Source organism: Paroedura picta, chromosome 2, assembly GCF_049243985.1.
Source record: "Paroedura picta isolate Pp20150507F chromosome 2, Ppicta_v3.0, whole genome shotgun sequence".
Classification (NCBI taxonomy): domain Eukaryota; kingdom Metazoa; phylum Chordata; class Lepidosauria; order Squamata; family Gekkonidae; genus Paroedura; species Paroedura picta.
Genome location: NC_135370.1, coordinates 7632307 through 7647535, shown reverse-complemented (window position 1 = coordinate 7647535; position 15229 = coordinate 7632307). Strand labels below are relative to the sequence as shown.

Below are 15229 nucleotides of genomic sequence, written 5' to 3'. Positions count from 1 at the left end.
CAAAAATTCTGGTTTGTTGGGAAAGTGGGAACTTTCAGTTCCCAGTGGCAGAGAAAGGAGCAGGTAATGGCTCAAGAATTTCTGAAGCTTGTTCTGGTAAAGACTATCCATGGCTTGTTGTTATATCCGAATGGCTTGGGGTTGGCTCCAAAGTGGAATGGAAATTCTCAACCAAGACTTCCTGCATCCTTATTGCAGTTCCTAAGAAATTCTGTGTGGGGAGGGGGTGTGCAGACCCTCACAAACAGTGCAGGAGGCAAAAAGGAGTGCCATTACATCAGTGGATAAGCCTCCTTAGATCCAAGACCTATCTCAAACATATGCAGGCAACACTTATAAATAAACTTTAATGACTGGACAACGGCACTGAACATTATGAACCTAGGGGGGAAATCAAACATTTAGGTCCTAAATGGTCCCCAACCTTTTTATCACCGGGGACCACTCAACGCCGGGGACCACTCACCGGGGACCACTCAATGCCTTTTACTGAGGCCCGGTGGGGGGGGGGGTAGTTTACTCCTCTACTGTCAACCACTGCCCTAGCGCTCTCTGATCGCCATGGTCATGTTTAAACATCCCTTCAAAATAAGATACAGAAACGCCACAACAATGAAGTGTGTTGTAAAGGGCCGGGGGGGGAGGGGATGAAGTAAAGGGCCGGGGGGGGGGGGGAGAAGGCGTCCTTCGGGGCCCACCTCCAATTAGTCGAAGGACCACATGTGGTCCGCAGCCCACAGGTTGGGGATCACTAATTTAGGATGAAGGTTAGTGAGGCTAGAGGGAATCAGAATTGGTACCTTTTCTGCACAAACTCCTTGGCCGTTATGAGAAGGTAAGCCTCTACGTCATGACCAGTCAGGTTATAAATTGTCCGGGATGAAAAAGTTCTTTTGTGAGGAGGAACAAAACCAACCTTGGGGCAAGTCTGAAAAAAGAAGATAAGAAAATGTTTGTCAAAAAAAGAGAGCTAGTTATATATACAATGCACTGTATTTTCTTAAAACAGGTAATTGGTCATTATACTGCACCCTGTGATTTGTGCTGTTAAAGAGAGAATGATAATATTCGGAATATCAATTTCTTACAGAATTACTGTGGATTGACCATTGCTGACTCAAACCACTGAATGATCTAGCTCTGTCCACTCAGAATGTAACAGATCTCCTGGTTTCCAGGCAGAAGTCTTTCAGTTAAACTACTATATGATCTTTCTGACTAGAGATGACTGGGTTTGAACCTGAGAACATTGACGTGAAAAGCAGACACTCTTCTTGGAGGACTGAAGATGTGTCAGAAGACTGGAGGTGGAGAGAAAATGATATCCTGATTTTCAAATAAGGGAAGACAGATGACCCGGAAAGCTACAGACCACTGAGTCTGACCTTAGATGCAGGGAAGATAACGGAGCAGATGTAAAAGGGCCGATCTGTGAACATCTGAATGACAGTTTGTTGATCTAGGGGTCAGCATGGATTTGTCTCCTATTGGCCCTGCCAGACCAACCTGGGCAGAATCTGCACTGGGATTTTTATCCTCAGCGGCCCCAAATTAAAGAAAGTAATCTACACAGTATTTGATTTTCATTCTGATATTTAGCACTTTAAATTTTTACTCTGCAAGATCTACGATTGATCCGTAGTGACCCTACCTTTCCCCCGCAATATCCAGTAGGGGATATAACTCACTACATTTGAGGAAACCGTTATGAGAGCCCCAGTATTAAGTGTAGATGTTCTGTGTTTTCCTGGATTAACTTCCTCCCCGGCAACTCCAACGCTGACATAGTGAAGCAGCCTTCTGATGATTTGTCACGGCATCAGTTCAAAGACTGCCTGGCTCCCAGTTGCCATTCCCTTGCAAGACTTATTTTTGCCCTCATTTTGGGATCTGTTTTTTAAGTTACTGTGCTCCAAAAGCCCACACTTCTCTCAACAGAGATTTGCCGCTTGGATTTGCTTTTCCCTCCTCATTCTCTGAGGCTGCTGCCTCCCCTCCCGTCTCTCCTCCCCATCCCCCATCCTGCTCCTACAGGAAAATAAAGATAAACAAGCAACCTCATGCTCCACTTGCCCCTCCCCCAGCTTGCTCTGGCTATAGTTAAAAGGCAGGAAATAAAGCACTCTCCAGCCTTGTGCTCCTTCAATGTTGACTGGAGCTTCTCTCAACCCTCCCCCCCCAAATCAAGCAAGCAGGAGAGTGAAAATTGGGACATAGCAAATGCAAAAGGGTGACATGTTTAAAATCAGGGGGAATGAAGGCTGTAGATATGGGTTCAAATTGACCAGAATTCAGCAAAATTTACAGTGGGAAAAAATGTAAGTGCAGACTATACCCTGGTTCCCTTCTTTGACCGAGTGATGGACTTACTAGATTGTGGAAGCTCAGTTGATGTTGTTTACCTGAAATTCAGCAAGGTTTTTGACAATGTTCCCCATGACGTTTTGATGGGTAAACTGCAGGATGGCAGACTAGATTTACAGATGGTTAATTGGATAGGAAACTGGCTGGAAAACTGCACCCAAAGAGCAGTTCTCAATGGTGTTTCGTTGGTTTGGAGGCAGGTGAACAGTAAAGTGCCACAAGGCTCAGTACTGGATCAAGTACTTTTCAATATTTTTATGAGAGATCTGGTTGACACCAAATTGGGAGGGGAAGACCAAGTCGTATGAGGAAAGGTTGAGGGAGCTTGGTCTGTTTAGCCTGAAGAGAAGATGATTAAGAGGTGATATGATAACCATCTTCAAATACTTGAAAGGCGGTCATATAGAATGGTGCTCCCTAAGTACCGGGCCACGGACTGGTATCAGGCCGTGGAGGCCTCGGTACTTGGCCGTGGTGAGAGGGGAAGGAGGCGCGGGCGCCAGCATGCCAGCAGGTGTGCCTCCCTACCCCCCCCCCCCCGTGGCACGTGATTGCTGTGCCGGGAGTGATTGGCCGCCTCCCAGTGCAGTGAGCGCCGTGCTCCCCTAAGTTTTGGCTCCCTATGGGCTTTCTCCTTGCTCGGAGAAGCAGGTGACAATAGGATTGGGCAATGGAGCCCATTTAAATCCAGGAAGAGCTTTGTTGGTTTGCAGAGGCTGCAGCCTCTTGTGCATACAGCGTTTAACCTCTTGGGTTTCTGTGAACTCTTATTGCACTAAAGAGAAGCAAATGGGCTCACACCACAGACAGCTGCTAGTTAAGGGAGATGACAAGCATGAAATGACTTCCACCGGTACCATCTGTGACGGTCCGTGAACGGAAGCTTATCTGAGTGGGATTTGGACACAGGATTAAGGAAAATTTTCTCCATTCCCCCATGGGAAGCGGTCCATAAGAACTTCCAGCCTCTGAAGCTGGCTTCATAGTCACCTTTTCTCATGAGACCTAGTGGGACGGTACCTGTTTGTTGTCTGTGCAATTGCAGGCAGAATACGGGACGCTCTGGTTGCCGCTGGAGACCCACTCTCCAGGTACCTCGTGCTTGAAACACCCTCTGAAAAAGGTCAGATGTTAGCTGGCAGGTATGTGCACAACACACAGTAACATGGTGCCAGATTCCTGGGGAAGGTGGGCCTGCTCTTTCTGCTCGCTGAATTGTGATATGGATTGTTTCCCGTTCTCTTGCCAGAGAGATGCGAGATTACCATGCTAGCAACAAAATTGCCACAAAGGCAGAAGGGAGTGCCATGTTTGGAGTTTCCGCATGGGTAAAATATGAACTGGACACTTGAGGAACTGTCTATGGCCAGGGCATCGCAACCATGCACAATCCACTGAAGAATAAGGCAGCCCCCTCCCCTCAGGGTTGGCAGGTGCCACTATACTGTTGGCAGGGGAGGGGGTGCTCTCCAGTAGCACCCTCCCCACACTTACTCAAACTCAGAAGAATGTCCAGCATGCTGACATCACCCAGAAGTGGCACTGGCCTATTGGAGATGTTGAGGGTGGAAACCAGGGCGACTTAGCAGCACATGGCCTCCCATGCTCTGACTTTTGGGAAACTCTATGGTAAAAAGAAATGGCCTCAAACCATAGAGTTTTGCCCAAAACACAGGGCATGAGAGGCCACATGATGTTAAGGTGCCTTAGCTTGCGCAGAATCCCTTGTATACATTCTACTGAACCTCCTACATCTGTCATTTCCCTGGAAATACTTTCCTGGGGGCACCATAACACTTTCCTGCCCCCCCTAGCCCAAATCCTCACCACACCTGGCAGGCAGGTAGAAAGGGTCATCTAGAGAGTCCCTGTGAGTTTGGTGTCTCTAGTGAACAGGGAGGGAGGGCATTCTACCACATCACAAACCTCACAGACCGGACCAGCCTCAAACCGCTAACCGAACTGCATTTTCCCAGTTTGTGTCCATCCCTACAGATGACTCTCCTCCTAGGTGGGGAAGAACTACTCACGGGTTGCTTCTGTTCAGGCACGTGTTGTCCACTCCGGGGAAAGCGAGCAAGGAAGCCACCAATGGCTCCGTGCTTCCGTTATAGTTCCTAGGTTCAAAAAGAAAGCAGGTGTTGGGGGGGGGGGGGTTAGCTGCACTTTCCTCAGAGACAGCAACGGAGAGACGCTGCATGACCCAGTGAGCCAGCCACCCCTAAGCCTCCCAGCGCAGGAAAACATGGCAGAATTTTACTGTGAAATGGGTCTTTGTTCACAACTACTCTTTCCCTCAAAGTTCTATAAGAATAAATGAAATCCTGTGCCTGTGATCCAGAGGGCAGCTGCCTTTAGACCGCTTGGCCAGGAGGAATGCTGCAGATGCAACAAGGCTGTTTTAAAGTCCTAGCCATCGGTTTCCATTTCACAAACCAGCCTCTAGAGCAGGGGTAGTCAAACTGCGGCCCTCCAGATGTCCATGGACTACAATTCCCAGGAGCCCCTGCCCGCAAATGCTGGCAGGGGCTCCTGGGAATTGTAGTCCATGGACATCTGGAGGGCCGCAGTTTGACTACCCCTGCTCTAGACCCACAAATGCTTGTTTTAGAAGCAGATGTTTCTGACTCAGGGCAGACACTGGAAAAAACTGGGAAATCTAAAACCTCAGGATGGTATTCAAGGATTTGTGGCCCCAGATTTTGCATGTTCCCTTGAATTGGAAAATCATTTGGGGGAGTTCAGCCTATACAGGAAGACTCACGGAGATCCTGTTTTCTAGCTACTAAAATGTGCTGACATCTAACTGATGTCAAAACCACACCTGATTTTGCCATTTGGCCATTCATTTCAAGGGTTTCCTGAATGGGTGGGAGTTAATTGATTTTTAATATTTTTAAAAAAATAGTTAAACATTTATCAGGTTATATGACCGTATAAGGTCATGTCAACCCGCCCACTCCTTCCCAAATGGCCAATGATGAGCCTGGAGGGGTGGGAAGGAAAGGGGTCCCGAGTAGGCATGTCCACAGCTATCCTTCCCAACCATATTCTGCACAATCGCCCCAGTTCTGGGGTTTCTTGAGCCTGAGGAATGTTTCAGGGGTTTCTCAATGGTAAAGGCTGCAGTAGAGGGTTAGGTGGTGTGAGGAATCTCTGCTCTGCCCAATCGCTATGGAAATGCCCTCTGGCAAAGGCCTTGAGCGGTGGTTGTGTCTCTCTTGCTAACTTTAGGAAGACATCCCAGACTCACTGTACCCAAATGGACTGGGGGGTGGGTGGGGAGCAAGGGGGCTCTGGGGGTTAAAGCAGAGCAGTGGGCACCTAGTCTTAGCAAGGATCTCAGGACTTTACAATAAAGGAACTTTCTTGCAAACGGAGTTTTCTTATTGAAAGCAATCAGCTGAATCCTCACAACTTACTCTTAAAATTCAGGAGAATTTAAGCAGCAGGGAAAGTTTGCTGCAGAGATCTGGGAAGCATGAAAATGGCTTTGGTGGGCTGACCGTGCCATGCTTTGTGAGAACGGCCACAATTCTACTTTCTTAATTCTCTTGATTAAATTGTTTGTGCGAACAATGCTTGTCCCAGTCATACGAGAGGATATTTACCCAAAGAAGTCTGCCTGGCTGGAGTCGCTGTACAAGGAAGGCGAGAGATGGAGGGCCGGGTATTCTGCCACCTCTGTCCGCAAGGTGCCGAGGCCCATGGCGGCCGTCACAAAGAGCACAGGGAGGATGACCTGAGCGATGAAGCCCTTCACGTTGCGCCGGGTGTGGTGAAACCTCTTCACGAACAAGGCCGCAGACTTCCTCAGAGAGAGGTAGAAGTTGTTCCGCTTCTGGGACTTGACCAGTGCCTGGTCTGTGGATCAGAAAAGGAATGAGGAGAATATTCTTCACTCAGCACCACCATCACATGTCACAGTGGGGGAGGGGTATTATTTAGAACATTTCTATGCTGGGAACAGTTTCTGGGAAAACCTGTCATTCTGTTCCTCAAATGTAACAGAAGCCCCAGGGTTGGGCAGAACTGTCAAGTTCTTTGGCCAGCCAAACACTCAATGGAGAATTCAGAAGCTTTCTCTCTCATGCCAGTAGGGCACACGGTGCAGGAAGGGAACCCAGGGGTTTGAGGAAGGACATGGAGGGAAAGTGTCCAAATGGACCCCTGATGGATCCAACATGCTACTTCCTTTCCTTCAAGTTCTGCATGAAAACACCAAAGCAGGGAGATGCAGAAGGCATCTGACCCAATGGTGGGCAGTGTAGCAGAATGGGAAGTCTTCACAAGGGTTCTGCAGTAAGCAACTCTCCCCCTCTCCCTATTTCAGGTAGGTGGGTCTTGGTTTCCTACACTTCTGTGATCAGCAGTTAGTGTGGATTGACCTCCATAACGTTCTAGGAATGGCCTATGGATCAGCCTCCATAATGTTCTAAGAATGATCTACGGATTGATCTCCATAATGTTCTAGGAACAATCTATGGATCAACTTCCATAATGTTCTAGAAATGGTCACATGACCATATCACATGAATTTTGTTTCCCTCAAGTACTGAACTGTGTGTCTGCATGTGTGCATGATCGAGAAAACACCAGAAGAGGAACTGGGAGAAAGAAGAAAGTGAGGAGAGGGAATGTAGCTGCAACCCATCTAGTCTACACTGAGGCAACAGAGGCCCAACTCTACCTGTTCTTGATGACAGGAGATGACATCAGAGGAGAAGCAAGCTTGCGCTCATACTCCCTACACTTCTAAGTTAGGGTAGCCATGAGTAGGGTGACCTCCAAGACAGACTCCGTCCCTTGCCCACCAACCCAAGAGTGGGAAGAAAACAATTTTTAAAAATGTGCTGCTCTGTCACCTCAATGTGACTTCCAGCAAACACCCAGAAGTGGTGTCACATCTCCAGCATGCTGTTGACACAATACTCTAGTTTTGGGTTAAAAGCCAGACGGTTTTGCCCAAGTCCAAATGCATTGAATCCATGTCACAGCGGCAATGTGACATCACTTCCAGGTACTCACTGCAACTGACATCACCCATGGCATCGTTCCTCTCTCACCTCCCCATCCTCTGTGGTCCCACTGACAGCAGTCAGTAGCTGCCTGGCACCCCACATCACGAAGCGGCTGGGATGAAGCAGAGTATGAACGTCTGCAGAGAGGCAGCCCTGAACAGCTTTAGCCTGGCAAGATTTTAGGTCTGTGTTGGAGGCAAACAGGAAAAGGGAGAAGTAGCCAAAGAGGGGCCAGCCACATTTCTAGATTGGCCAAGGAGAGCAAGTTCTCCTGTGTGTATTCCTGCAGGTCCTCACTCTCAGTGATGGGGGGGGGGGGCTTCCCTCACAGTACCTTTTCCCTACTCCTTTAAGCCCAGCCAACAGCAGGTGCCAATGCTTCTCATTCTTTGCCTGCATAGGACCTCATACCAAACAAAGAAGAAGAGCTGTTCTTTTATACCCCAAAGTGGCTGAGAGAGCTCTAACTGAACTGCCCTGTAAGAAAAGCTCTCAGGGAACCAGGACTGGCTCAAGGTCACTCAGCAGGCCTCCTGTGTCTCAAAGCAGCTTACAATTGCCTTCCTTTCCTTACCCCAGAACAGGCACCCTGTGAAGTAGGTGAGGCTGAGAGATCTCTAAGAGAACTGTGACTAGCCCAGGGTCACCAGTTGGTTGCATGTGGAGGAGTGGAGAATCAAACCCAGGGCTCATTATGCACTTTCAATGCACTTTAGAAGAAGATCTTCCTGCTTTGCACAGGGAAACCCAGCAGCAAACGTGCACTGAAAGTGCATCGTCCAGCATGTACCAAATAAGCCATTATTAGGGTCTGTTGTTCTTAAACACCACACTCTTAACCAGATTAGAGTCTGCCCCTCCGAACCACTCCACCGTGCTGCCTTCAAAGTAATACCGTCTCTTTCTGTGAAGCTGTTCGACGTCTCATCGTTCTCCAGAGTGCATCCGGGCAACTCTTGGGGCAGCTCTGAATCCGCTTGTTCACTTTGTGACAAGTCTTTGGTCAAATTGAGAAATACCTGGCGAACAAAAAGCAAAACAAAAACAGGGCATCCGTGTTTCCATTTCCCTCTCCTTCGAGAAAACGTACGCAAGTCCTCGGGCAAGGTCTCTGCCCTTCACCTCCAGCTGAGAGGGAAGGTGTGCAGAGTCCCAATCTGAACAGAGTCTCCACAAGGGGTGGGGCGGGAGCACAGGCCAGGATGCTGCATCTTGGTCTCGGAGAAGGATTTCCACCACCACCCCACTCCCAAAGTGGCCAATGAAGGGCCTGGAGGGGGTGGGATGGGGTGGGTCCCCATGTGGACATGTCCACAGCTCTGCTTCCCCACCATATTCTGCAAGATCATGCCACTTCCGGGCTTTCTCAAAGCCTGAGGACTGTTTAATGGATTTCTCAACAGTAAAAAAGTTGAGAAAGGCTGGTCTAATGGAAGGGGAGAAATTGGGGGCCTTTTTGCCTGAGAGGGATGCCCAGACAAAAGCCATCAGACGTGAGTCTCTTTCGAATCCCTCCCGACCTTCTGTGTTCATATTTTACAGAATTTTAGAATCTGTTCCAGATGTTCAGGAGCCTAGACTTGGGGAGGCCAAAGGGTAGCTCTACAGATGGCCATGGGCTACGATTAGCATGAGCCACGGACTAGAACTAGCATGCTGGCAGGGGCTAATGGTAACTGTAATCCCCAGGCACCTGGAGAGCCAGGTTGGCCACCCCTGCCCTGGACACTTACCTCTTCCACAGTGCTGTCTGAAATCCCATAGCAGCCAATATGGAGGTCACTTGCTCCATTGTCCAGGCTTTTCAGAAGGGACTGGTAGGCTGAAGACACTTTGCTGTTGAACGGGGGGAGCACGTAGACCAGCTCTCCTCCAATGTCTTCCTTAAGATAGGCCGCTGGGAGGTGAGACTGGATCATGGTGGTCACAGCAGAGGTGTCACATTCTTCTGCCACGTTTAAGGCCGGGCTCTGGAGAAGGGGGGAGGGAGCGACACAGCGCAACAAAACAGCCGGTCAGAGGCTTCGGGTGACCCAAAGAGGCCATTTCCACAGGAAAGCTGAATTCATCCTGAAAGGGTGATGTGGGTTTCAGAGGACCTCAAGCAGGCTTTCTCAACTAGGGTTTCATGAAACCTTGGGGTTTCTTGAGGGCCCTGGAAGGGTTTCCTGAATGGGTGGGAGTAATATATATATTTAAAATTTGTGAAACATTTATCAGTTGACAGGACCATACATGGTCATGTTGACCCCCCCCCCAAAATGGCCAGGGATGGGCCCACAGAGGCAAGTAGCACCTCACACACGCACACGCGCGCACACACAGTGGACATTTTGACTTGGAAAAACGATGCAGAAAGGTTAGCTAAAGGCCTCCCCCTCCCGGGCCACAATCCTAGCCCTTGGCACAGCTGAGAATGCGAGTTCCCTGACCGTGGGCATAAAACCCAAGACACTCAAGTCTTGCTAAGTGAATCATACAACAGAATGCAAGGCGAAGCACCAAGTCACAATCTAAAGAAGAAGAAGAAGAAGAAGAAGAAGAAGAAGAAGAAGAAAGTAAGGCATGTGGCTTTTCCTGTCAAACTGTCAGCTAATCAAGCATCAGAGATGCCAGGCAGACAAAACAGCCTGTTCCCCCTGGGCTTTGCGTCTTCTCCTCCTTCAGCACGTTGACTCCACTTCGCCCATGGGGACACGTTCCTGGAATGGACAGTCTGGCACCGCTCATTAGACACAGCCGACCACAAGCAGGCTCTTTGACGACAAACCTTTTTTTTCGTGAGTGTCAGGTGGTATCCGCTGCCAAAGGTCTCCTTGAGGTAGAAGGGGGACCCGCAACACTTGAGCCCTCCGTTTTCCAAGAAGGCAATCCTGTCACTCAAGACTTCTGCCTCATCCAAATGGTGGGTAGAGAGAATTATTGTTCTCCCTGCAGGGGGGCAAAAGAGTGAAAAGCAGCAGGTTCGGGTCTGCCTTGCAACAGACACGTCAGGCTACAAAACAAGGCTTGACAGAGACGGGCAGGGCCATTCCTGGGTTTGCACACGGAGGGCTCTTTGGCAACAGGAGACACCAGCCCCAGCCAGGCAAGCACTCACCCACTCTCCGGTGAGAAGCCCTTAGACATGCTGGGCCTCAATAGCCCTTTTAAGATAAAAAAAGTCTTGAGCAATGGGTGGCAGGGAGTGTGGCAAGCTCCTCAGACTGCAGAGCCTCCATCCGGCCAGGGCTGGGCCTTGGCAGTGTCCTGCAAACATCCTCAGTCTTTCTAGCCTGGCTGGAGCTCTCAGTACCCCTCCAGAGGGAGGTCATGGGGGCACCTAGGAGGCAAACAAGGCCCTGCAGCCTGGCCAGTGGGACACACGGTCTGAATTCTCCTCAGCCACAGGAATTCCATCACAAAGCCACCTGTGGTTCCTTAACCCAAAGGACTAGGTTATCCTAGTACTTGGAGGCCTCACCAAAAGAAAGCTAGAACGTCACCTTTTCTGTTCTTCGATATGATCTCCCAAATGCCTCTCCTTGAGCATGGATCGACCCCGGTGGTTGGCTCATCCAAAATCACAACCTTTGACCCTCCGAGGAGGGCAATTGATATCGACAGCTTCCTTTTCATCCCTCCTGATAAAGAGCCGGCAAGCTTATGGCGATGGTTGTACAAGCCAGTCTCCTTCAGAGTCCTTCCAAACGACACCCAGGAAACAAAGCAAGGGGTTGGTTAGATTACGCTCAGCTCAGTCAAGGCAGACCAAAAGAAGGGGACCGCCATGTGGCCCGCAGCAGAATCTAACAACAAAGGTCATAATATCTTTTTTTTTAGGAGCAAACAAAATCATATAGCGTGGAGTCAAGTCTTTTGAGTTCTTTTCATCAGACTGGACGTGTGTTTTTATTTAAAAGAGTGCAGTGCCAATGAGTCGCCTGGGGCATTTTTTTCTGTTTAGGAATGTGGTATTGCCATCATGTTCCTAAATAGGAAAAAAAGAGGCCCCAGCCACCCCACTCCCACAGCGTGGAAACTTCCTGCCCTGGACGCCTTCTGTAGAGGCAGAAATCTGGGGCAGACAGAGCACACTGGCAACAATGCCCCCCATGAGGACACAGGAAGCAGTGGGGCAAACTGCCTTGCCACAAAGAACCGGTGGTAGACCCCTCTGCCATCCCTCAGATACACCATTGCCCAGGAAGTGCCAGGTCTTGTTGCAGTGTACCTGCAGGGGGATGGGCTATCAAACAGACTGAACAAACAAGGACAGGTAGGATGTCAGATCAGGACTGAGAAAGCCAGGTTCAGATCTCTATTCTACCATGGTAGCTTGGGCCTGTCACATACTCTGCCTAACCTACCTCACAGGGTTGTTGTGCGGTTAAGGTAGAGGAGAACAAAATTAGCTACTCAGTCTCCCTTCTCAAAGGGATGGCAGAATGGAGAACTGTATGAACCACTCTGTGTTTTCCTTGGTAAGAAAGGGGGGGGGGGGCTATAAATAAAGCCAGAAAATTCAAATCGAAAGTTGTGTAATAACAGGTGACTTCAACTACCCTACCGTTAGCTGAGATAACAGGTGTGCAAGTCATTAGGAAAAGAAAAAACTCCTGGATTCTGTAAATAAGCATGCCATGGAGCAATTAGGAAGAACAGAAATAGGCACCATACTAAAACTAGCCTCCCATGCATAGAAGTGGAAGGTAGCAAAATATGCATAATGTATATTTTAATACTTCTGTAAATTGCCCTAAGCCTCAGGGGAATGGTGAGGTATAAAAGCATAAACAAACAGCTTTAAAAAATGGTTCCAGAGAAATGCCAGGATATCACAAACCAGTTTGCCTAATGTCTGTGGTGTGTAAATTAGTAGAAATTGTTATTGAAGACTGGATAGAAAAGCACATAGCACAACAAGCTGTATTAAGGAAGAACCTGCATGGTTTTTTCAAGGAGAAACATCCAATCCCTCACCAAGGTTCCAGAGAGAACTTAGAAGTCATGAGATAAACAGAGGATGGGCCGTCTTGAGGAATAGAAACAAGAATAGAAATAACAGCCATGTTTGGCTACCCCTGCTTATACAGTCTACCTTCTAAGCAGCCCTTTTCTCCATTGCCTGGAGATGAGCTGTAAATTGGGGGATCCCCAGGCCCCACCCGGAGGCTAGCATCCTTATGAAGACTCCAACAGTAAGAAAACTGTTTCAGCCAAAGAATCTGCTCTGAATCCTCCCTCCTTCCAGACTTCTTGGCAGGACACAGTCATGGTGCGCACTGTTTCTGCATCGGAGGGCTCACACCAGGCTACAGACCAGAGTTCGAGCCAGGACAGGTTGCCCCGCCTCTTCCTGCTCCCGCATGGGGGAGTACTTGGCCCAGTGCACCTCATCTGCCCCAGATTTGTGTTCACACATGGGAGCCAAGGCAGCATAGTTCCCAGTGCAGAAACGGTTCTTAAAGGCATTAAGAAATGAGTACAGGAGGCTTTCCTCACTGAGAGAGGCCAGAGTCCTATGCGGGCAAACTGTTCCTCTGTCACAAAGCACCAGGAGATGCACACAAAAAGCAAAAACAGAAGCAGAATGACAAATGCAACGTTGCCTGTGAGATGGCAGTTCTCCCCTCCCCACCCTCCCACATCCAGCGGCGTACCTTTCCACTTCCTCTAGGAGTTCCAGCTTGCTCCAGTGAGGGACTTTAATGTAGCCGTACAAAAGCAGGTGCTCCTTTGTGGTGAGGTAGCTGAAGAGCACATTGTGCTGCATGCAGATCCCCATGTTCTTCCGGATGATATCCTGGTCCGTTTGGATATCTTTCCCGTAAACAAATATGGTGCCTGAAGAAGCCGGGAACAACCCTGTCAGGATAGAACTGGGAAGGGAAACAGAGAGGGCAGCCTTAGACAAACCATCGTCCTCATCATGCAATTACAGCAATCTTATTTCTATATCCTCCCCTACACTAGTTGGCTCAGGGCAAGGAATATCAGGTTTCAACAGTCAGTACAAAATAGGCCTCCCTCTTTCCCCCTCCAGAATATCCATCAAGACTGCTTGAGCAGTGTAAAGGGAGAGGCAGTTCTGCAGCACATGATGTGCCCTTTGTCATTCTCCCCTCCGCTAGATCAGAAGCCACACCTGACTGCCGCAGGCCCATTCCGCACACATTGGATAATGCACTTTCAATGTGCTTTTGCAACTGGATTTTCCAGTGCAGAACAGGATAATCTACTTCTAAGGTGCATTGAAAGTGCAGTATCCAACATGTGCGGAATGGGCCTTCTTTGCTATGAAACAAACTCTTTAACCCCAGAGAATTTCTAATTACTGGTTGGGCAGCAGAAAATAGTCCGTTCAGTAGCGGAGCTCAGCCTTCTTTTAGAAAGGAGGAGGCACTCAGCTGTGAGAACAAACCGCTGTGGAAATATGGCAACTCCCAGAAACGGACCTCTGAGGCAAAGGTCTGAGGCCCCCTGAAAGCCTTTCAAAATAGCCCCCTCTTGCCTCACTGCAACGCTGCCAATCCTTGCCGTTCTGAACGGCTCCTCTTCCAAGGTCACCTACATGGTTGTCGTTTTCCCAGCTCCGTTGTGACCCAGCAACGAAGTAATGTTTCCTTCATAAAATTTCAGGTTGAGGTTCTGAACGGCAGCTTTTGATCCATAGACCTTTGTTATCCCGTGCAGAGAAACGCCCACAGTTAGGTTGGAAGGTTCTGGTTCCAGGTTCGAAGGCAAAGCGCTCTGAACATCTAGGAAACAACAAGACACAACAGATGCTGTAGGAGGAGACAAGGGAGCAGATATGATATCCTGCTGCCCTTTGGAATTGCTCATTTGTGCTTCATTCTCATAGAATCATAGAATCATAGAGTTGTAAGGGGCCATACAAGCCATCTAGTCCAACCCCCTGCTCAACGCAGGATCAGCCCTAAGCATCCTAAAGCATCCAAGATAAGTGTGTATCCAACCTTTGCTTGAAGACTGCCAGTGAGGGGGAGCTCACCACCTCCTTAGGCAGCCTATTCCACTGCTGAACTACTCTGACTGTGAAATTTTTTTTCCTGATATCTAGCCTATATCGTTGTACTTGAAGTTTAAACCCATTACTGCATGTCCTCTCCTCTGCAGCCAACAGAAACAGCATCCTGCCCTCCTCCAAGTGACAACCTTTCAAATACTTAAAGAGGGCTATCATGTCCCCTCTCAACCTCCTTTTCTCCAGGCTGAGCATTCCCAAGTCCCTCAACCTATCTTCATAGGGCTTGGTCCCTTGGCCCCAGATCATCTTCGTCGCTCTCCTCTGTACTCTTTCAATTTTATCTACGTCCTTCTTGAAGCTACGTCCATTCTAGAGCTAGGGAGGGACAAAGGCATAGGCCACTCACCCACTTTGACTTGTCTCTAAGAATGGAGAAAGCTGTGTATGCGATAGGCCAGGGGTGGCCAAAATGTGACTCCCCAGATGTCCGCCGACTGCAGTTCCCATGAATTGCGCTGGCAGGGGCTCATGGTAATTGTAGTAAATGGACATCTGGAGAACTACAGTTTGGCCACCCCTGGAATAGGCTGTACAACAAAGCATACCGAACTATCATAAAAATGATCCTGAAAACTTGATTGAAGTAAACCTTCTAAATAACCTCATTCACATCCACTTTGTAGATGGATCATTTTAATTTCTCAGTATACAGTATGACAAGGACGCCGGCTTTGAACTAGTTTCTTCTTGCTTCACCGGATACTGAAATATTAATAAGTGTCATTTCAAAACATTTATCAAGAGGGTCATGTGTAATTGTTATGTCTAGTATGACTACTCTTGATAAATATTGCAAACTATCAGTGCATTGAGA

The 15229-nt window shown here is 48.7% G+C and overlaps 1 protein-coding gene across 2 annotated transcripts in view; it reads right to left on the bottom strand.

Annotated features, from left to right (window-relative positions):
* The window catches only part of ABCA12 (ATP binding cassette subfamily A member 12), a 137834-nt gene that overhangs the window by 42012 nt on the left and 80593 nt on the right, over positions 1 to 15229 (bottom strand). For both annotated transcript variants that reach the window (XM_077319316.1, XM_077319317.1), the window contains exons 29-38: positions 13939 to 14125; positions 13028 to 13246; positions 10871 to 11067; positions 10156 to 10316; positions 9119 to 9355; positions 8281 to 8404; positions 5976 to 6228; positions 4395 to 4481; positions 3385 to 3478; positions 801 to 928 (exon numbers count right to left, since the gene is read on the bottom strand). In XM_077319316.1, the coding sequence (XP_077175431.1) occupies positions 801 to 928; positions 3385 to 3478; positions 4395 to 4481; positions 5976 to 6228; positions 8281 to 8404; positions 9119 to 9355; positions 10156 to 10316; positions 10871 to 11067; positions 13028 to 13246; positions 13939 to 14125 (1687 nt within the window). The remainder of the gene's footprint in view (positions 1 to 800; positions 929 to 3384; positions 3479 to 4394; positions 4482 to 5975; positions 6229 to 8280; positions 8405 to 9118; positions 9356 to 10155; positions 10317 to 10870; positions 11068 to 13027; positions 13247 to 13938; positions 14126 to 15229) is intronic.